Source organism: Anser brachyrhynchus (assembly GCF_964034855.1).
Source record: "Anser brachyrhynchus genome assembly, chromosome: 16".
Lineage (NCBI taxonomy): Eukaryota > Metazoa > Chordata > Aves > Anseriformes > Anatidae > Anser > Anser brachyrhynchus.
The window spans coordinates 9,495,521-9,517,497 of record NC_137734.1 but is presented as its reverse complement, the minus strand read 5'-3'; the positions used below and the strand labels follow the sequence as shown (position 1 = coordinate 9,517,497).

The 21,977-nt window shown below is 39.0% G+C and overlaps 1 protein-coding gene across 4 annotated transcripts in view; it reads right to left on the bottom strand.

Moving 5' to 3' along the window:
• Window positions 1–21,977, bottom strand: part of PREX1 (phosphatidylinositol-3,4,5-trisphosphate dependent Rac exchange factor 1) — a 172,425-nt gene that overhangs the window by 16,908 nt on the left and 133,540 nt on the right. For 2 of the 4 annotated variants that reach the window (XM_080558290.1, XM_080558288.1), the window contains exons 17-29: window positions 18,448–18,540; window positions 14,961–15,109; window positions 14,262–14,347; window positions 12,891–13,027; window positions 12,299–12,470; window positions 9,944–10,131; window positions 8,984–9,145; window positions 8,212–8,422; window positions 6,767–7,028; window positions 5,538–5,744; window positions 2,322–2,410; window positions 1,882–1,964; window positions 1,295–1,385 (exon numbers count right to left, since the gene is read on the bottom strand). In XM_080558290.1, coding sequence (XP_080414416.1) covers window positions 1,295–1,385; window positions 1,882–1,964; window positions 2,322–2,410; window positions 5,538–5,744; window positions 6,767–7,028; window positions 8,212–8,422; window positions 8,984–9,145; window positions 9,944–10,131; window positions 12,299–12,470; window positions 12,891–13,027; window positions 14,262–14,347; window positions 14,961–15,109; window positions 18,448–18,540 — 1,930 coding nt within the window. The remainder of the gene's footprint in view (window positions 1–1,294; window positions 1,386–1,881; window positions 1,965–2,321; window positions 2,411–5,537; window positions 5,745–6,766; window positions 7,029–8,211; window positions 8,423–8,983; window positions 9,146–9,943; window positions 10,132–12,298; window positions 12,471–12,890; window positions 13,028–14,261; window positions 14,348–14,960; window positions 15,110–18,447; window positions 18,541–21,977) is intronic. The other 2 variants (XM_080558291.1, XM_080558289.1) reach the window with 1 other exon arrangement.

Genomic DNA, 21,977 nt, shown 5'->3' with positions numbered 1-21,977 from the left:
AACAGAGGATCTATTTTTCATGACTTCGCTACGTAGCTAAGCCAAAAAGCCCATTGTTGGCAATAAAATGTGTAAGCAGACAGAAAAACAGTGCCAAATAACTGCTCATGAACAGAACTGGAACAGCATTCAAATCTACATTTGTCACTGAAAGGCATCTACGGTAGCTATTGAAGAGACACTTTGGTCTGGGGATTCCAGACGTAAGCAGGGTTTGTCTGTTCCTTAGTGTGATGAACACGCAATCATCAGTTAACTTGAGTTAACTTAAAGACTCTCCCAGTGCAATTAATCTAGTTGTCAAACGAAACTCCATTTAAGCAAAATAAAATGAAGGAAGTGAACACAGGGTGTCTGTTATTTCCTCACTTTATTCCAACAGCACATGGAAAGTCTAACAGATAATCAATGTAAGTGTGAATGTGTTTGTAAAGATGAGTTCATGTAAAACAACTTCATAGAAACTAAGAAGAAAAAGAAGAATAAAGAAACTCTGCTCGAGTTTGCCACTGTAACTTAAAAACAGAGTTTTTGAAAGGTTGGGAAGCCCATGACTACAGCACCTGAAGTATATTAGAATAGTAGGAAGCAGTTCACATTTCAAGTGGGAAAGGAAATGCAGCAAATGTTCAGAATATAAAGCCTTGTGTATTTCAGTGAGAGAAGAAACCACATCGTGGGCCTCAAAACTATTAAGACAAAAGTCTCATCATACTCCCTGAGGAAAAGAAAACAGGGTATCGTTTGTTTGCTCTCTATGGGAATCAGTTTTCAAAATAAGTGTCATGCGAGGATGAATTTACTACCATCTCTGAAGAAAAGCAGAATTAAGCAAACTCAGGCAGAAACTTTTGGTGCCTCAGATGTATAGAGGACAGCCCCTCATCAGCTCCTCAGTGTTAGTTTACCTTGTATCTGACTATCTCTACCTTGTACCTTTTGAGATACATCTCTGTGCTCACATCAAAGGATCAATCTGGAGACTTGTGAAAGAGCTGTAAGGATTCAATAGCATATAACAGAAAAGCGTTTTGTTTGTTTTAGCTGGAATTCATGTAAAAATGACCTTTTAAAGATGCAAAATTTCTGTGGCCAGACATGGCACTTGCCATTAGAGTCATAGAATATCCCAAGTTGGAAGGGACCCACAAGGATCACTGAGTCCTTCTCATAATATAAAACTGGATAGATTCACAGTTAATAACTCTGTGTGGCCATATGGCATGTACATTCATGCTAATCTCTTAAATCTTAGAAAAGTGTATTACTAAATACATTCAACCTTTTTCTTTACCTTGCAAACTGTGGTCCATTGGAAAGTGCTTGGTTTCTTCAAAGGCCTTAGTTATTGCTGGTCCTTTTAGAAGTGCATTGATTGCATCGACCTACAGTAGGAATATTTTCAGTCAGTGTTAGAATGGCTTGTGGAAGAAAATCTGAACAGAACTCTTCTGGAAAAATGCTAAAGTCATTACACTATTTGTATTTTGGAGTAATTTCCCCTTCATTAACAAATAGCATTAAGGCTCTATAACCATGAACCTCAAGAGCCCCACACTGAATGTAACATTCTGCACAGACAATGATCTACATGCTGATGAGATAAAAACAATACAAAAAGTTCCTCTGGTGCTATACATCTATAAAGATATCTGTTGGCTAAGCTTTGAGGGCTCACCTGAGATCTGTAAACATGATTCATCAAGATCATGCGAAGTATTAGAATTTTGCTCATCTTTTCCCTTTTCCATCAAAGATTTCTTCTCTTTAATCTAATGCTTCATACAAGTCAGTTACTTGTCAGTTACTCAATCAGATACTTCCAATTTCTTGTGTTGACATTGATAAAGAGAAAACAATGCTGTGTAATACTTTATGTACCTGGTTAAAAAGGTGTTCCAGGCAGCCGTGAAGTTTATCTTGTTTGTCTAAAGGAATCCTCATATCACTGGGAAGCTCATCTCCTAAGAAAAGAAAGATGAAAAACTTTTAACTGTCTTATGAACATAATCTGTGATGAGACCACAGGTGACACAAGCAAAACTTCATACTAGAGTGGGTAAAAAATGATTGCTGCTTTATTTCTTATTCTTAGATCAAAATACTCAGGATTTTTCACATAACAAAAATGTTTAATAGCTCTTCCATATTCCAAATTTACTTTGGTTCTTTAGAGAAAGAACAAATCTCTCTCTTTTCGTATTTTTGTGATTTGTTTTGAAGAAACCACATTTGCTATTTAAACATGCAAGTGCTTATAATCAGCAAAAACTTGTCACCTCTGCTAAGGAGTCTGGCATGTTACCTGTGCATGTACTCACCTGATCCCATCTCATCACTGCCCAGGTAAGAGCTATTACTCCGTACACTGGTGTATGACAACACTGAATCACGGTTACTGTTACATTCACTGGAAAGAAAAGCAAAGGTGATTGAAAAAAAACTGCCCTTACACCCAGTCTATGATATACCATCATTCTGTTTCTATTAACACTGTAATAATCCCCATGACAAATTCTCTTCTTATGTGCACACAAAAGAAAGCCTAAGTACTTGGAGAACAACCATTAAGCAAGGCCTCACAGGCTGGCATTGTAAAAGGATATCTTTCTCCATTTGCGGTGACCACTCAATGCTTAATATTGTCTGGATCCTATAAATAATGAAAATACATTTCCCACCATGACCTCATTTGGGCTGCATCATTAAACTTTTTCTAGGAGCACGGAGTAGGGGAGAAGTAATTAAACTATGAGTTCACTGAACTCAACAGTCGTTACCAGTTCTTAGGATACCACAGAATCCAGATCCAGCATAAACTGAAGCTGTAGTAGCACAGATACTGAAGTTGGGACAGAAATTTAAGGGATCTATACCGTTGGAAAATCAGGCATGGCAGATCCTAAAACTGCTTTAGGAAGCCGAAGAGTCACTTCAGCTGTCTTCCTGCCAATGTTGGCTGATGCATGCATAGAAAATTGTAGCATGAATCTCTCTGTTTAACGTTCAGTTTACACTAACCACAACTTCCTAAAAGTGATCAAAAAGGCAATGGATATCAGTCTGTGCCACCTCCACTTAAATTACACACTATTAAAATACATTTTATTCCCCCTTGAATAACAATTACTTGCAATATATGATTAATTGCCTGTCTAATAAAGATAAGACAGAATAATCTTTCTCATCTTACATTTGTGTGTAAAATTCTGGAGCAAGTGACAGATCCACAGACACTGTTTTTGATACCATTTTGTTACTCAGAATAGATCAGCTGCAATTATAGAAACCATTTAAACTAAACAGTGTTCACAAATGGGATTCCTATTAACAATGAAAGAAATACTTCACGTTTCAATAAAGCAGCTTCAGAGCACATGTGTGGATTTAAATCTAGCACAACGAATAGATAGCGCAGATCTCAACATTTTAACTGCTGGTTCTGGTCCTGTACTGACTGGATGTTTGCTGTCCTTGGAGATGTTCAATATCCAACTACACAAGGCTCTGTGCAACCGATCTTTGTCCTTTTCTGAGAGAGAGACTGGACCATGTGGGCTCCAGATGTCCCTTCCAGTGTAAACTATTCTGATTCTGTCCTTTCTGCAGTCCTGATGACTGTAACATATTAACATTTGCAGCAGTATAAAAAAACACCACCAGGTGAAGAGTCATGCCTGTAGCAGCATGAAAGTTTCAAAGGTGCATCGTTCATTCAGGTTATTCTAATCCTCCTAACTCACTATAAAGTCTCTTTACTCCTTTGTATAGGAAAAGCCTTTGGCCTTACTATAAATGTCAAAATGGCCTATTAGGGATATAAAATCGCAACGGTCAGACATGATTGCAACTTGTTCCATTTCTTGAGAAGTTAAGTTTTGAAATGTTTCCTCCCACGAAAGACAGACTTGGAGCGTGTGAGATTTTCTTCAGCAGCAAATATTCCAGGAGAAGCAGCAGTCAATAATGTCTCAAAAACAAGATTTAGAGACACCTGAATAAACATTTGCCTTTGTGGTTTCAAAGGCACATTAAAAATAAAAATAAAAAATGAATGCCCATTTCTGTTTCTCAGTGGCGTAATCTTCTGGGAAAACTGTTTGCAGAATTGAATGGAAAAAAAAAAACACCTTACAATAGCAGCTATTATAAGACCGAACAGTCTGCAAACCCTGCTGAGTTTCTGTAGTTCACAGCTATATGGTATAGAAGGGAAAGTCATATTAGACCTATTTATTTTATTTAATATTCTAAAACTGTTGGTATTTTGGCAGTTTGGCATGGTATTTGGCATTTTGGCATGAGAAAAGTTTTTTTGTTGTATTATGTCCTCTTGGTAGTAAATGTAGTGAAATAACTATAGCAAGTGTAAATACTTTGCTAAGTAAATAAATTTTACTACAGGATTACTGACTGACTGGAAACTAACATTATTTCATATATTCAAACTCCAGAAGACTAGTTCTAATCTTTAAGTGGGTTAGGGTGGTATTTTCAAGGGACTAACATAGCTGGATGTCTGATTATCTGGTGAAGATATGGTGGTCACTCAGGAGAAGTGTGGATGGCACCAGGGATGACAATGGATGTCTGTCTGGAGAACCTCAACCAAGAGTTCCAAGATCTGTGAAAAGCCAATCAGGATATATTAAAGCTCGTTCTGAGGGTCATCAGATCAGCGAAACTCTAGCATCTGCTGAAGATGTCAGGTCTTCTGGGTTTTGGTGCTTTCTCTCTGCTGCTCACTGTGATTTCAAGCCTTACGTGAGCAGCACATTTTAGCACCAGGCAAAACTCAGCTCAGAGAGAGAATGTTAGATGTTGTAGTTAAAGAAATCAAGTGCAGCAGCCTCTTACTTGATGTGCATCTCTGTTTACGTAACTCCAAGAATATAAAATTCCTAGAAAGCTCTGAGAAAACATTTGTAACAGGAAGGAAGATACAGCTTGCTGAAGTCTGGACCTCCTCTCTGCTAGGAGGAATCACATGGCAATTCATCAATCCTCATCACGGAGCCCCCTGAAGAGAGGTTTAACCTCATGGCACAACAAGGGATGCACACTTGAGACAAGACTTAGATTCCTGTACTCTTCAGTTGCTTCCCTTCCACAGATGTAACCTGCACACACTGTTCAGATTAAGATCACACGATGTCTTGCTAGGGAACCATTGAGAAAGGCACCACATTCGTGCACGTGTACCACACTTTGGAAACTTCAGATTGATACCTGCCTGTTTTATTCATGCAAGATGTACCTGCTGGTGTAAACAGTGGATAATACGCTCTAGGAAAATAATCCTGATCTATCAATTTGTCATTTACTACTCCAACATTGAGAGAAAACAAGACAAACAGAGATGAGGAAAAGAACCGCAAGTAGTACAGCATAACTTTAGCAAGAGTTCATGTTACAAGTGTGTTGGTTTGGGTAGAAAACCACAGACAGCCCTCCTGCTTGTTGAATCCAGACGTGGATTAGAACTTCAAAACATTATTTTAGCATGGTAAAAGTGACACATCTTTCTTCAGACTAACCTGTAGGAGTCTCTGAAACTCATTGTGTCATGTCCTGAGTCTTCCTGGTCCTCCTCCGAAACTTTGAAACAGACCTTCTTGATGCCACCATGTTCAGCTTTATCAGGATCACTCTCTTCTGTTCCCAGGGAAGGTGGAGATGTCTCCTCAGTGGATGGTGGCTCACAGGCACCACCTTCTGTAGGTTCCGTTATGGTGGACAAAAGTCTGCAAAAGGAAAACATTTGGTTCTCAGGGACTGGTAAACAGCCTCACAAATGACTAATCCTGGAATTCAGCTATGTGAAATCAGAGGCAACCTTGCCAGTATTTGTACCTGGACTACAGCTATGTAAAAGTGTGAGATCTGAGAGGGGTTTGTTGAAATCTGTTAATCTCAGTTCACAAAAGCTCCAGTTTCTGCAGATAACTGTACCTCCATAAGGTACAATTTAATTATTCTAACAATGGCAAGGGCTCTATTTCATATTCAACAGTCTACACTTTTCCCATCCCAGGCACTGGGTTTCTCCTCTGGGGCGCTGCCTCAGCTCACAGACTCTCCCCAGCAGCTACTGTTCTTTTGAAGTATGTTTGAGCCAAGGCACCACCACATGCTTTCCAGTCAGTTGAAGTTTTGGTGCACAATGGGCTTTTTCTCTTTTGTCAGTGAGAAGGCTGGAAACAGCTGTGGCCTCATCCCACATTGATCACCCCTGCAGCACCTGCTAGCAAAACCCTTCCAGTTATGCCCAATACACAGACTCAAATCCTTCATTACTACTTCCAGAAGACCCATGATGAGGAAAAGAAAAAGATGACAAGGGGAAAGGAAAACATAGGTGCCAAAGAGAAAGCTGCTAGAGATCACGAGTTTTGTTTAGTCTACCTTAGGACAGACAAAACCTCCAGGCTAGACACTCTGTCCATTCAGAGTTCCAAAACTACTGTTGGAAACTAAGACACTCTTATCTGAGAATATAACATATATCAAGCAAAACAGTGGCTGTTATAGGAGCAATAATATGTATACTATATATATACATATATATATACACATTAGTGGATCTCCGTTGGGTAGGTTTGACACTTCATAACTAGCAGCGAGCTGTAATGCAAGTGGCATGTGAATAAGCAAGTATAATAACAGTAGAACAGTCAGGGCCAATAGGCATAATGAGGTTTCTGGGGTTAATGCCTCCGTTTTGATAGTAGTGATCTCTGCAGAGCATACTGGATTCTTTACTCACTTATTTATCTGAATGACATATTGCTTCATTTCCTTCACTGCAATGTCAAGTTTGTTAAAAAGGTGCAAGTATGAGTCCTGTATCTCCCGATCTTCCTGTCTGAGTAGAAAACTGAGTCCCCTTTCTTCCTGACTTGTTCCTCCATTCTGCTGGCCAAAGCTACCATCAAGATCTCCATCTTCTGGGGTCAGACATCTCCAGGATGGTGCAGCCATAGTGGTGATGCAATGTTGAGTATATGAGACTGGATTTATGGTACCTACTAAACATTAAAGGGTCTAGTTAGTATGGCTCTCATGAATTTCTGCAATCCATCATAGTAATGCTAGTTTAGGGTACATGGAATTTTAATAGGAAAAAAAAATCACATAATTATTTAATATAATTATATTTCATGACAAAAACATTTATTTTTATTTTTTATTATTTTTTACTTTTTTGTTTTTCCTGGCATGTCAACTAGATATTTTGAATTCACTGGAGTCCAGAAACAAGTTAAATTCTGGGAGTAATGACAGCAAGTGTGCACCCCTATCCTATCCCCATTGTCTATTTGAATATCCAAAAGCATTTGTTGAAATGTTCATGAATTCAAGCTCTCAGGAGTTGGTCTGTATTATATTCCAGCATTACAGACGTTTACATACACACGCACACACATATAAAGAAATAGGATGATGTCATTGCAGAAGATAAATAAAATACTTTTTCATTTTAAAATGCTGACAGTTGTGGTATGGTCATATTTAAAATACTATAGAATTTTAATATCCTCAAGCAAGCAGGGCTTCTTTATTGACTCATTTTGAATAGAGTCAATGCCATTTCTTCAGTAGATTGGTTAGTTTGCACTTCCCTGTGTCTCTTCCAAACGTTCCTGCTCTCTGACCTTGTCAGACAATGAATCAGAAGCACATTATGAGAGACCATGACGAGGAAATGTTGGAACGCTAATATTCAGGTTGCAGGATAAGTGCTATGCAGCAGCTGTTTATCAGAAGTAGATCCCCTTGACAGAGTAGACTTCCAGCTCCAATATATGGAATTTATTTAGTAATGACAAAAGGAAATGGTATTACAATCTGATTGACCTGATATTTTCCACCTGAATGTAGCCTCTCTTCACAGTATGGAACTACCTTTTCTAGCACTATTAGCCCTCATTTACTTTTTCAGTCAGTTCTGCTAAATCCCCAGACACTTAATTATCATGATATGATCACACTGCTTAGCTAGTAGAACATTTGACCTGAAGCCTTTGTATGCATAAAGGCATTACTATTTTACTACACAAGCAGGTTGTCATTTTACTATAATATTTTAGGGAAGAAAAAAAGCATACTGGTGAGACTGTTCCTTTGGAACTAATTTTGACTTTGCTGAGCAGTGGAAAGACACAACTTTCTATGCAAATAAAATCAGTGTGATTTGAAAATTAATATCACCTTGTTCTGGATCAAGACCAATAATAGAGGGTTTCCGTCCAATGCGAATACTGAACGACCTCCCTGCTGAGGTAGTGTTTTTGGGGTATGATACCTCCATGAGGTTAATATGGCAGTTGGTGGGGCAGAAATCCATGCTGTTGAGGGAATGTGGTTCCATGATGGCTTGTTTGAAGGCTGGGCTCACCTTTGTTTTCAATCCATCTGCAAACTGGGAGAGATAAAACAAGCATGTGCTTACTCACTTGCAAAAAATTAGGTTGCAACACAGACAATCTCTTTCTCTTCCTGCCTCCTATTCAGATCATACGATTTGTGCTGCAGCTGGAATATCACATTCCCCATAAAATGCCTATTAAACAGCAAATGAAAATAATTAGCAGCACTTTCTAGGGCCCTCTTTTCAAACAGCACAGGTAGCTACTGCACAAATGACCACACTTTGTTCACACTTTGACCCACTGTACTTATGTTCATATTAATTCTACAAATCAGACACTGATCGTTCTGTTGTGGCCACATTTATACACTGATGTGGTGGAGATAAACCTGCAAGAATATTTTCCAGCTCACAGCTCTGACAAGCTGAAAGGAGTGGTTTACAGATTAAGTCCTTTTTCCTAGGAACTTGCAATTTGATTAACGTACAGAGCTGTTTTCATGCCACAAGGACACCTATCTGTAAAGCAATTTGGATTCACTAATAAAGAATACCACATCCAGTTATCAGAGTATTGTCTTGAGACTTCACCAATAACTAGTACGGTTGTACCTCTTGGTAGTTTGCAAGCCTTCTGCTAATGCTTTCCAGCTTAGTGTCACAGATCTGCCGGAATTCATACTGGGGCATGGTGGCCACCGCACTGCTTAGGGATATAAGCCTTTTGCAATTCCTTACGAAGTGATTGTCTTCTGCAGCAAAGGCCTCTAAAATCTAAAAAAGATAGGATGTCAATTATACGAGATTTGACAGCGAGGGGAAATTCCACTAAATAAATGGTAGATCCTGTATGGAGTAGGCAGCCTACTCATGGCTGAGTAAAGATGCCTTCAGAACAAGTTGCCTTTATCATCACCCAAGAACCATTTTCATGTCTAATCCTCAGACACATAAAACACCTCTGAAAATTTCAGAACAACTAATTGCTCAAAATATCCACTGGGCACTGTCAGAGTAACCTGACTCAGGCATACTTTCATTTTCATGGAGCATAACTATAATGTTACTGGCATGTGGCAGAAACATTTACTATTATCTTATTATTGTATATAAATGGATCAAGATACTAGACACTGCTGATTTCCAACAGCAGCACTTCTGTCTCCTTCCTTTAGCAAGCCATCCGGTCCATCAGATAGGAAAAAGCTGCTTGATTTTTTTTTTCTGAAGCAAAGGAAATTCTTGCCTGAAAGGATTAAACTTCAGTATCAACAAAGAGTACATTACCAGACAGAAAACAGCAAGAGTTCCAAAGCCTTTAGTTCCACAGAGAGGCTTCCTTCCCTCTCTCTACCTCAACAGCTGAAACCCAGGAAACATTTGCTAACTTGTCCATACCAAACAAGAGCTAGTAGGAGCTGGAGCACTCTAATGAGGAAAGCTCCAGGCAGGTTTGAGGAGACTACGTGCTGCCTCATCCAAAGTGCCAACCCAAGTACCAGAGAAACGCCTGTATTATTAGCTTCCCTGTTCTGTTTAGGAGCAGAGATGACTATGTACATGGTCAGGTACCTTTGCGGTGAGACTGAAGCAACCTTTTGGTTCCACAATTTTCTCTAGGACAAAGGATTTGATTCCTGCGCTGCTGACGTACTCATATACCACCCCATGCTCCAGGTGGGTGTTATCCACAGTCAGGCTAATGAGAGGTGTTTCTTCACCAGTGATCAGTGGAGAGCTGATGGTCTGTTGTATCTGGGCTGGAAACAAAATTAAGTCATAAGAGGTGTTTGGCAGCACACATGAATACAGACATGCGTGGGGAAGAGAAGTCTGGTGAGAGCTATTAAATGCAAAGGCTCAAAGACACAACTGTTGGCTCAAGGAGTCTCTGAACCACAGACTGCTAGAGGCTGGGAGGGTATTCTGTGGAAGACAGTTGCTGTTGGCCACTATTGGGGACTGTAGTAGAGGTTTAGACAATAACATGTCCAGTCCGTGTTCGGATGTTCTTCTACGTGTGCATGCGCACATCCATGCACAGGACACCCCCCTTTTAGTTCTGCTCAGCATTCGGACACACAGTCCCCAGCCGAAGCTTTCAAAGGGAAGTGAAGTATGTTAATCTTGGAGTCTTGTTGTCTGTAACAACCCTCTGGAAGAAGGCCACTTTTCTGTCCGAGTGTTGGGAAGTGCTCCAGATGCATTTTCTGTGCAATTGTAAGACTCAGATGGCAGGGCAGGGCGGGGGTGAGGAGATAGCATTTTTAAACACAGGCAATGCTGTTGTCACCAGAGAACAGGCTTAAATTCTAGTCAGACTGAGATTTGCCAGACGACTGCTGACATGCTTTTACCAGGGCACTGCTCCAGCTTTTCCACTGAAGAGCTGCACTGATGGCCATCAGACTTGCAGGCTCACCAGGCCGTACCTGGTATTTGCACAGGTGTGCAGCTGTTCTTAGGGAAGTTGCCAATGGCATACAGAGAGTCCAGGCTCAGTCCTTCAGAGTGAATCTGGCTTCAGTGTTCTCCCCTAACAGCTACATTTCCAAATAAGCTCACAGCGTGAAGGTAGAATAGTATTTTGTATGAATTACACTTTTCCAAGTTGGAAGACATACACTCCCACCTTTTGCTGACGCAGCGGTTAATGTGCTCTGAAAACTTCCTCCAGATCAGCATCATTTAAATGGAGTTAAATGGAGTTAATTCCAGACTTTCTCCCTTTAGCTCCCAATGTCCATAAATTCCTGGTTTGCCAGGGCTAGCAAATGGTTCTGAAACTGCTGTGCCTGAGCAAATGGTTCTAAAACTGCTCTGCCTTTCCATCCCAGAAACTGTCTCTCTTGTAAAGACCAGAAGGGACAGGAGCTGTTTCCTTTTGTATGGGGCACAACAAACTAAAAAACATCAACAGTGCTTCTGGGATCGAGCCTGAACCTTGCTAGGATCCTCGTTTTGCCAGTGTATAAACACTTCTGCTTCAGGCAAATAAAGTCACTACAGCAAATGAAGATTCGAGCATTAGTATATGTTACATAGGTTATCTACATCTGCATCTCACAAGCTAAATTGTGCAAGCCCCGAGATGTGCTCACAGATTTGCCTGCTTTGTTTATAGGTTCTGGTAAGAATAAGCATTTACGCTTGTTTGGGATAGCCTATAGCAGAAACCACGCAGCTACCACGTCAAATTGAGGAACCTGCTTTACCATCACGTTAACCTGGTTTTGTACCCTACCTAGCTCTGGGAAGGCCAGTTAACGATACGCAGCTCTAGGTAAGAGTCTCCTGCAGGCCTTATTGAGTAGCTTAACATGTAGTGGCATATCAATTACTACATGTGGCAAAGAGAGGGCCTTGTTCCATGAAATTGTTTTTCCAGTGGAGTATATGCTGACCCAGCTCTGCTACACTCTGTAATTATACTGGTCCATGGCTTGATATCAAAGTTATCAGCTAAGTAACTCCAGTTCGTTCCTACCTAAGCATGCAAGACCTTAGTCATTTACAGTGGGACCAGGGCTGTAACAGCAAATAAAAAGCAGGTAGAGCAGTAGATTTTTTCCTCTATCTAAATAATAAATTGGATTGATACTTTTAAGGGTTCTCTAGGACACGGGCAGGAAACAGAAATCTAAGAATCCACTTAGTAATTCTAAAATCCTGTTCTCTGTTCAGGACAGAGTACATGCCTTTAGAGAGTAGCAGGGGTATAATTTCTACGCGTATCTCAATTTTTTTCTTCTCCCAAATAAACTGCAGCATAGAATACTTCTTTTGGCAGACCTCATTTTATTACAAAGCTTTACCAACACAAGAAATATTCTATAATAATCGTTACACTTTATATTTCTACTGACGTTTTTCTTCCTGAAGCCCCCAAATCTTCCCTAGGTTTCTTTCCCCCATAAGAATCTTTACCTGATTCCTGCTGGCTATTTTGAAGGGGATCAACTTCTTCACCTCCTTCCAGTGAAGAGTCTTCTTTGCTAGACCCAGGATGGCTGCCATTCAGATACGCACTGGATGCTGCTTGCTGAACTCTGTCCTCCTCAGCATCTTCATGTGTTCTGTACACCCACTGGTACAATCCCTTTCAAGAGATACAGGCTTCAGCTCTGACCTCAAAAAAATGCTTGATCTGTATAAGCTTGGACTACAAAAGTGAATCTAGCTTACAGTTTTTATCTTCTATGTTGGCTGAAATATCAACATTGTCCCAGTGTTCCTCTGAATTTCAGAGAGTATAAAGTCTGGATCATTATTTGGATGCATTTCTAGTCTTAGCAAATAGTTAATAATATTTAATAGAGTATGAACTGACACACATACTATTTGCAGATGTTTTTGCAACTGGGGTTGACTGTAATCAGCTCCTTCGGTTACACTAGGACCTTGGCATGGGAGCAAGTTGAAAGAGACTTGTGGAAGTTGCTTTTATGAATATTTAGAGAGAATAAAAACACAGAAGGGGAGGAATTAATGTACTTCCTTTGAGGTTTTGTATTCATACCAGTACTTCCTGTTGTCTCGTCCTGTATGCTGTGAAGTGCTCCAGAACTTCCATATAATTTCCATGGGATGCATTATTTCCATTGACTTTTAAAATACACTGCCCTGGATGAAGGCCTACAGCTGCAGCCTCAGACCCTGAAAAAGCGACAGCAGGAAGTTAGACAGTAAAGCCATCTGTCTAGGGAACAGAAAGCTGAGAAGGTTGAAAAGGGTTTCTGGTTAAGAAGAGTAGGAATAAAAGCCAGGTGAGTGCTATCATGCTTTTGCTAGGTACTTATTGCAGGAAAGCTTTGTCGTGTGAGAAAAACATTGTGTGTCTATCCTTCACATTTTCTGTAGTGCTGGGAAACATAGACTCCCCCAACCTAAATGCATTCATGCTAGAAATTGAAAACCCTGTGGGAAATCATTTGGGGTTCTTAGATGGCCCTGCTAGCTTTATGCTTACAGTAGGCGAGTTCTTAAATGCGAACAGTTATATATGTTTCAGCTTGTTGCACTTGAAAGATACAGAATATTTACATGTTATGGAGTTTGTCAGGGTCTAAGAAAAAGACTGCGATGTATTTAAAGCTAGATTAAGTCTAGAGTGCAGTAACAATTTCAGTGGATTTATTACAGGTTCATGTGAACAAGACTCAGATAACAAATCCAGCTTCTAGAAATCTACAGTTAAGGTGACTAACTTTTTTTAAGGCACCATAGGTTAAAATTCCTACAGTTTTATTCCAAATGTGATTTGTCTTTTGTTAGCAAAATCCTAAAAAAGAAGAATCTTTCTAGCTAGCTCAGTTATGGAAGTAGTAAATACCTCTGTCAAACTGTGTTTTCTCCTTTTAAAAGGACCGTGGAAGACAGTTTGCCTCTGTCATATATTGATAATTTATAGCAGTATAAACCAATGTAAAGAGAGATTTAGCCTTCAAGCCTTATAACTTAATCGACATCAGAAAATTTGTCTTTGTCTGTCTGTCAAAGAGCTGATCCCATAGCACATTCACAACTACAGTGATCCAAACCAGTAGAGAAAGCAGTAGCTGACCAGACAAAAATATTGAGAAAGCAACAGGCAGTATCACACCTTGACTTTTTCTCAGCCACCTCAGTTCTAAATGTTTATTCCCTGTGACTGTAAAGACATTTCTTAGTGGTCTTACAAGAAAGCAGGTTAGGGTCACTATGCAAATGCATCGTGGAATTAAATTATTCCTTGTTTTGCGTTTATGGGATTAGTGACCCAATAAATTGTCAGGACCTGTTCAGAATTAGTTTCACAGAGAAACCCGTATTTTGCTTAGTGTATCTACACATACCCTTATACAGATGTGTGTATGCACTCCAGCTTAATTGTACCAGTCTTCCTACTTACCTCTTCCTACTGCATGAACATATGGTGGTGCTGCTCCCCGTATCTGAAAGCAAAGAGCTTCAGGACTATCTGGGATTTTAATAATCCTGCAGGTAAATCAAGAGGAGGAGAAAGAAGCATTTTAAGTCAGGCTGGTAGAGCTCTAGGCAATTCTATCATCTTTCTCTGGCATTCACAACCATGTTTTGAACAAAACATATACAGAAAAGCACCCAAATAGTTTAGAAATAAGTAAGAAATAAAGGGGCATGAAAATATCATCCACTCCCTCTCCATTCTTCAAGGCAGATGAGAGATTTTCTTTGTTAAATTTTATTTATTTTTATTTAACTGACTTAACACCAGCTGAGGATCTTTTCTACTGAAACTACTAGAAAAACATCTTGGACTAGAATTCAGCATCAGGTGATAATTGAAAGGTTCAATTCTATGGGAAATTTTGGGATTACATAATCTAATAATGCACAAGGCATTAGCAGGGTCAAGCCTCATTATAAGATATCATAATGGATTGAAAAAAATGTATGGGCTTATATAGTTACAGACATCCAAAAATAAACCAAGCTTTAACAGGGTGGAAATAGCTCTCGCTTGGACATACACTAGAGTCCGAGAAGCTCCACACCTGAGTCAAAATGACAATCCTTATGGCTCAGTTTTGTTTGTGTACATGGAGGCCAAAAGTTAACCTGCACTTACTCTTTTGATTTGGTGGCTACCAGAAGCCGAAGTGGCCTTCGTGAGCAGAAGGACTGGTTTAAGATGGTTTCAACTTCCAAAAACGGGCGTAGGAAGACTAAGTCCTCATTGATGGAATAGATTTTCCTTCCTGTCTGCAGGCCAGCCATCTGCAAATGAAACCAACGCCACAGAAAACTTTGAATCATTCACATCATTTCTGAAAGTTAAGGCTCCAAGGTGTGCTTTGAGAGGCTCAACTACTCTCTCCTATGGCGGTTCCTAGGATTACAAATACTGTATACATACAGTGTAGGCTCATCAAATCCTTTGTCAATCACGCTTAATGGTTGGCTGCATTTACCAAAAAAAAAAAAAAAAAAAAATAGAGATTTCACTTGCATAAACATTCCATGCCACCAATATATCTTCCTTTGTACCTTTCTGCCCTTTTTTTTTTTTTTTTTTTTTTTTTTTAAAACAGGGGACTTGAGACTAGGCTGTGTTACTCAATGAGATACAGAAGTGACTCCCTACAACCTACAGGTCAGGGACAAGGAACCAAGAGCATAGTTTTTGACCTCTAGCCATGCAAAAACTGTCTACTACTAGTCACATAAGTAAACGTAACCTCATTTTAAGTGCTGGTAAAACCCTGCCTGTGCTTTAAGTGAAGCACTGGCTGTTTATCAACCTAAAAAGCCACAACATTTTTATTTTAATTCCTAACTTGTCCATCTAACTTTAGACAGAGACAAATCCCCTGTTCTGCACACTGGACAATAACCTTAAACTTACTTCTCAATGATCTATATCAGTTAAAATGTGACATAGCAGCACTTAGACTGGGTACTAGGTTATTGCGAAAATATCAAACTCAGTTTAATGGAGTAAAAATTAATAAATAAAGATGAATCTGTGGACCCAATTATTAATCCTTTCTGGGTTAGTATTATTTCCCGTTACATCAAGGTCCATTAGTTGGGCTTTCTTCTAAATGTGACAAGCCCTTTTCCTGTTCTGCCTGGAATCCATTGACAAATTTCTTGACTGGGAAAAAGGAAGTTTAAAGAGTACTACATAAATCTCCCAGATATGAAACTTTATCCTGTAGCAAAAACAAATCTGGAAGCATACAACTGGAAAAAACCCTTGACTATGCCTATTCATGGCTTGGCTTTTCTTATAAATATTTTGCAGTCTTAATGTCAGAAATAAGCTTACCTACAAAAACCTATACTTTTTTGCTCAAAATCTAAGCTATTAAAAGGAGAAACTACGAAGTTCTCTCCTGGGTTTAATTCTCAAGCTTATACAGTTCACAACATCCTCTTGTGTACCTGTATATAACATTTTTCCCCTTTCTTCTTTTGTAAATAATAATCTATAAAATTGATAATATGTATAAATAACAGTAGAGATGCATTTTAACTTAAGAGTAGAATTTTACAAACTTTGATTTATAATTTACTGGAAATGTTCATGCTATTTGCAATTAGAATCATGGAATCATTTAGGTTGGAAACAACCTTGAGGATCATCAAATCCAACCATTTACTTACACCGGTGGGTTTATTATAAAGTAATAATTATTATATATATTTCTAAAGTCATTATGTTTTAGGCGTGACTTTCTCAAAGTAGCTCATGCACTTAATGTATGTCCTAAATGTATGTCACCTAAAATCTTTGCATATCTGCAATCATTCTACCTGTGGATTGTGCATATGGGAAACATACCTGCATGCATAATCATAGTAAATCCATGAATATATGAGGTACACAGTCCCACATTAAACCCTACAAACTAGTAACTGTCAGAAACAAAACCTGTTACTCTCCTGGGATATAACTAACCAGGCTAATAAACAACTGACAACATATCTCTGAACGGGTAAAGACCTGCAGCGTCACGGCATTTGAATTCTCTGACTAATGGATGCTCCTTATGACAACTCAATGCAGTTGTCTGGATCCAGGCCACTGTTTTTCCCCAACACCAGCAGCATGCTATTTGCTGTTCATCTGCGTGGCCATTGGCCAACTGGCTGCTTGTTGAACACACTCTGCTCAAGCACCAGACATCTGCTCTTCAGTTGGCTGTTCAGAGCAGGACGGCAACCACACCTCCCAGAAGGATAATCTTTTTTACTGTTGTTTCCTCCTGATAGAGTAAGACCATCATTCATAAACCATCTTCAGGCTTAAAACTGGTGGGGTAAACCCAGCTCTAATGAACCTTCAATGTTAGGGCCAAAACTGAGAAGCTGAACCTCAGGTGAAGAGTTCCCAAACTGCAGTTCAAGTGTCCTGTCCGGACAGGAATTTGATGTTCCCGCAATTGTTCGGTTAACAACTTTTAAACACAGTTTGGTAACTGCTTCTGCCATAGGCTCATAAAAGTTTCTAAAAACTCTTGAGAAGAAAAAAAGACACTAATACTAAAAAGAATAATGTTTGGCAGTTCTGATTTTAAATAAAACCCTAAAAGCCATGTGTTGCACATGAAAGACGTTCAGTGCTGTGTGCCACCACAACCTGTGCGTGACAATTTTGATCCTGGTATAGTAGGAACAAGAAATCACAATCCTAAAGTCAAAACCAACGTGTTAATCTTGAATAAATCCATGCAAGCAATGGAATTGTTCCCACTTCAGTCGGTGAATCTGGAATCTTCCTGTGCCCTGAAGTCTGACAGTCCTAATGAATGCAATGTGCTGTGATGGGCACTGTGAAGCAAAGCTGTATGTCTTCATTTTTGTCCCTGAGGAGTGAGACAGCAGGCATAGGGTCTCTAAATGGCCTACAGCTGCTGAGCCACACAGAATTACATGCTGGATATCCTTAGTATCACAAAGCAATTAAAAAGCCCAGGAATGTAATGAAATACATTTCTGTTGGACTTCAGGTCTTTCCAGAATGAGCTGAGAGCCCTCCGATTCAGACATGCAGATTTAGTTCTTTCCTTGAGCAATATTTTATGATGGAGTTGAAAAGATGGGCTTATGGTCACAAACAGTTTGTCTTGGAAGATCAAGAAAAAGATTCCTCAGAAAATTGTGTGCTTCTGTTGTTTTAAAATGCAAACAGATTTGCAGGATATTCCACAGGCAGCTAGCCAAAGCAAGGACAGCAGGATTATCTGTCAGGCAATGGTTTACAGCAGAGGTTTAGATTAATACAATTTTTGGCCAACCTGTGTTGATTTTGAGCATGGGAATGCTTTCTCTGCTGACTGTAAAACAAATGAGAATCAAGAATACTCAGATCACTTAATTATTAAACTAAAAAAAAAAAAAAAGTAAGTATTAAACCCCAGTTCAAAAGTCCTTTCTGTTTGACATTCTCAACTTACTAAAATCAGTATGGGAATTGTAGAAGACTCCCAGTTTTCTATTAGCTGCCTTTGGAAAGAAACAGACTTTAAGAAGATAGTTTTATACATTTTCAAAACATTGAAACATTCTTAGCTATCAAACACAAAATATTTACAAATATAAGTCCTTACCTCTGCAGAAGACCCTTTTCGAACTGACTTCACCACAATTGCTTTGTTCTTTTCTTCTATGTCAAATCCATAGTCATCCTCTTCTGGTAAAATCTTAAAAACGAAAAGAGCACTAGGCAATTATTCATGAATACGGAGTTAGCTGAAAGGCTGAAGGATGGAGTTGAGAAACTGGACTTTTCATTGCAAGTCATGATTGACATAGACTTGTAGATCTTTAGGCCAAAGGGATTATTAGATCATTTGGTCTGATCTCCTACAGAACGTGAGCCATAAAATTTAATCTAGTTATTTCTGCATTGAGCCCTTACTATACTAAAGCAGAGTTTCCAGACAGTTATCCAATTATGATCTGCGGTCTTTAAGAAGTGAAGAATTTATTCCCTCCCTTGAGAGTTTGTTTGAATGGTTAACCAACTCCTCTATTAAAAATGGGTGTTTCATTTCTCATTTCCGTTTGGTCTTAACTTCTAGCCCTTCATTCTTTGTAATATCTTTCACTTGTAGATTAAAGAAGTGATTAATATTCAGTATTTCCCATTGGTAGGTGAACTTACAGATCAAAATGAAGTTATTTATTTATTTATTTTTGAATGCTTCCTATATACCCAATAATGAACGTAATAGGACTCCTTTTTAGCTATCAATTTCAGAAAAATTGGGGATCTCACACTTACTTTGTATAGACAACAACACATACTACATAAATCTACATTACAACAGTTGGTCTGCTGGATAAAACCCTAGATGGGGTTGGTGAGAGAGAACAAAGAGGGAAGATAATAAGACCATGTAATATGCTCAGTTTGTAGTTTTAATGGTTGGTAGAAGATGGCTGTTCTTGCTTCTGGGAATCTGCTTACTTCTATTTGCAATGAGGTCACACAGACCAGCCTTATAAATATTTTTTAAAATCATATCAATCACAGTAAATATATATTTCACTCCTCCTTTTCTAGTGGTTTATTAACAACAACAAAAAAAAGCTTAACAACTCACTAACCATTTTAAAAAATAAAAGTAAGCCTGGCTTCTGATAAGTGGACAAATAGAAATTGTAGTAGATAAACATCTTGTTTTTGAGCTAACACTACACATTTAAGAACCATCTGATAAATCAGAATCAAGTTGAAAGGAAAAATAAAGCTATCTATAATCTAGCATGCTACTAGGAAAAACATTACTGAGAATTATGTCCTTGATTCTAATTATTCCTGCTATTTTAAAATACTGCCCTTTTTCTATTGTAGCCAATGCCACCAGCTTAAAAACTTTGTCCTTTTACAGGAATTCATCTTAGAAAAAAATTAAAGAAATCGAATCCTGCAAGAGCCATACAGCTATGTTAAAGTAACGTATGACAAAATACACCTGCAGAGAAAAAGTCCTCCTCAGATGATGTTCTGATTAAATGACAGATAGGAGAGTAAAAAATACATTTGCCATTCTTGGATATTCCTAACAAAATGTTTGCAGAAACAATGCTATTTAAGCATGTTTAATACAAGGCCAGCTTATGAAATTGGGTATACCACCAGTTAGATTTTTAGTATTGCAAGTGTAATGGGTTTCAACCCAACCAAACATGTACTTCTACCACTTCACAATTTGGGTTAAATAGAAAATTTCTAGGATAGCTCTCCCATGCAATTCTCGTTTTACATTTGAAGAAATGTTCAGTTTCATTTCTTGGACTTTGAAAGCACATGCAAAAAAAGATAGTTCAAAATGTGAAGGCTTTGATTTGCAAAACTTAAGAAGCCATCAGCTACACAAATTTACATGACTGTTTGGGTGCAGCTACCATTACCAGGCATGAAAATCTGTTATAGGCTGTCATTTTTAATAACCTCTCTTGCTCTTTGCATCTGCAAAATGTAGTGTTTGAAATCAAAGAACCAAAATACATTTAAGAATTCCCAAGTGCATCATCACTAGGAACTTCATCACCATGTTGTAAAGGAAGAAATCTCACATTCTGTATAGCGATGTTTCTGTAGTGGGAACACTCTCTTATGAAAAGGTAAACTATGGAAAATATTCAATATGCAATACTTGGAGAGGGCTATGATTCATTCTCTATTATAAAAGAGTAATACCTCGCAATTCCCCATCTGAACACCATTTATCCCTGAGGAACCCAAACCAATTAGCTAACTTGCCATCTACAAGAATTATTTCCATGCCCCCGAAATCCAATCAGTTCTTTTGAACATAAGGAAGCAGCTGTTTAATCTTGAAGAACAACCATATTAAAAAATGAAACCATATGAGATATAAGCATGTTTAATCAAAACCAGAGGACAAATGTAGTCAGAACCTATTCAAAGAGAATTTTGGCAGAGATAGGGAGGAAAAGTGGGGAGAAGAAAAGGTGTGAAAAGAATGGTCTATTACACCTGTATCTGTTACATACACAAAGCATTTTGGGTATGTGGGTCATGATGCCAATGTGGTACCTCTTCACTGCTCCCCTTTCCTGTACAAGGAGGATCATGGAGTCAGAAAATGCCTGGGGCGTGACACTTCAATGTACAAGGTATAGCGTCTGGTTTATCCACTATACTTGTTTATCCACTATACTTGCTGAACCCTCCCACTGCATACACACAAAGGGCCTTGGGCCGGGCACCAAGATTCTTCCTTCAGTGAAGGAGGTGAAGGATCAAATTCTCTCTTGGCAGCCTCCCCAAGCTGCTCTTACTGTTCAGGAAGAGGCTAAATAGAGAGAAGCGGGAACTCTCAGCCTAAAGAACCTCTTGAGGACATCAGCAGCAGAAGAGGCAGCATAGCAGATGGCCCATCATTTCCCAAACCAGGGTCCAGGACGTACATCCTTCTCTCTTGGCTTTCACAGCTCTCCAGCATAAACCCCTCTGTTGGACACTCTTCAACAGTTTGATTTGATTAAGAATTTCATAAGGAGCAGTGATTTATGAGATGATGTCAAGTCTGAATGCTTCACAAAACTGCTGAAGTCCCTGTGGCCCTCAGCAGCCTTGGTTTGAACAGACTTACTTTCCTACCACCTCACCTCCCAGGTTGCTCCAGTCTCCCCAGACTTTCAAAAGTCCACAGCTCTGGGGCACTAGAACAAAATTTCTTTTCAATGAGAAGCTCCAGAACCTAGGCCAGCCCTACTGCTAGTATCTTTAAAAGTATCTTTTGTCACATTAGCAAAACAGATGTTATATGTACAAAACATCTCCAAGTTCCTTCTGGTTTATGATCTTTGAAATTGAACGGTGAAACTGAACTGAAATTGGACTGTTCATTCTGAACAGTGAAAGATTTACAGCCTAAAGGATGCTTTTCAGAGTTCACTGGAATATTTAGTATCCAAATCCACTAAAAGCCCTTATCTGGCCACATTCATCTAGTTGATGGATGCCTCTTGTTACTGACTTGCCAGCCTGCCTCCTTGGGAGATCAGAAATCCCCAGAGGATGGGCTGTCATTAGTGGCCCTGTTCCCAGGGGTGTTTTAAATCAATAATTTGAATACACCTTTGTACACTAGTGTAATGAAGA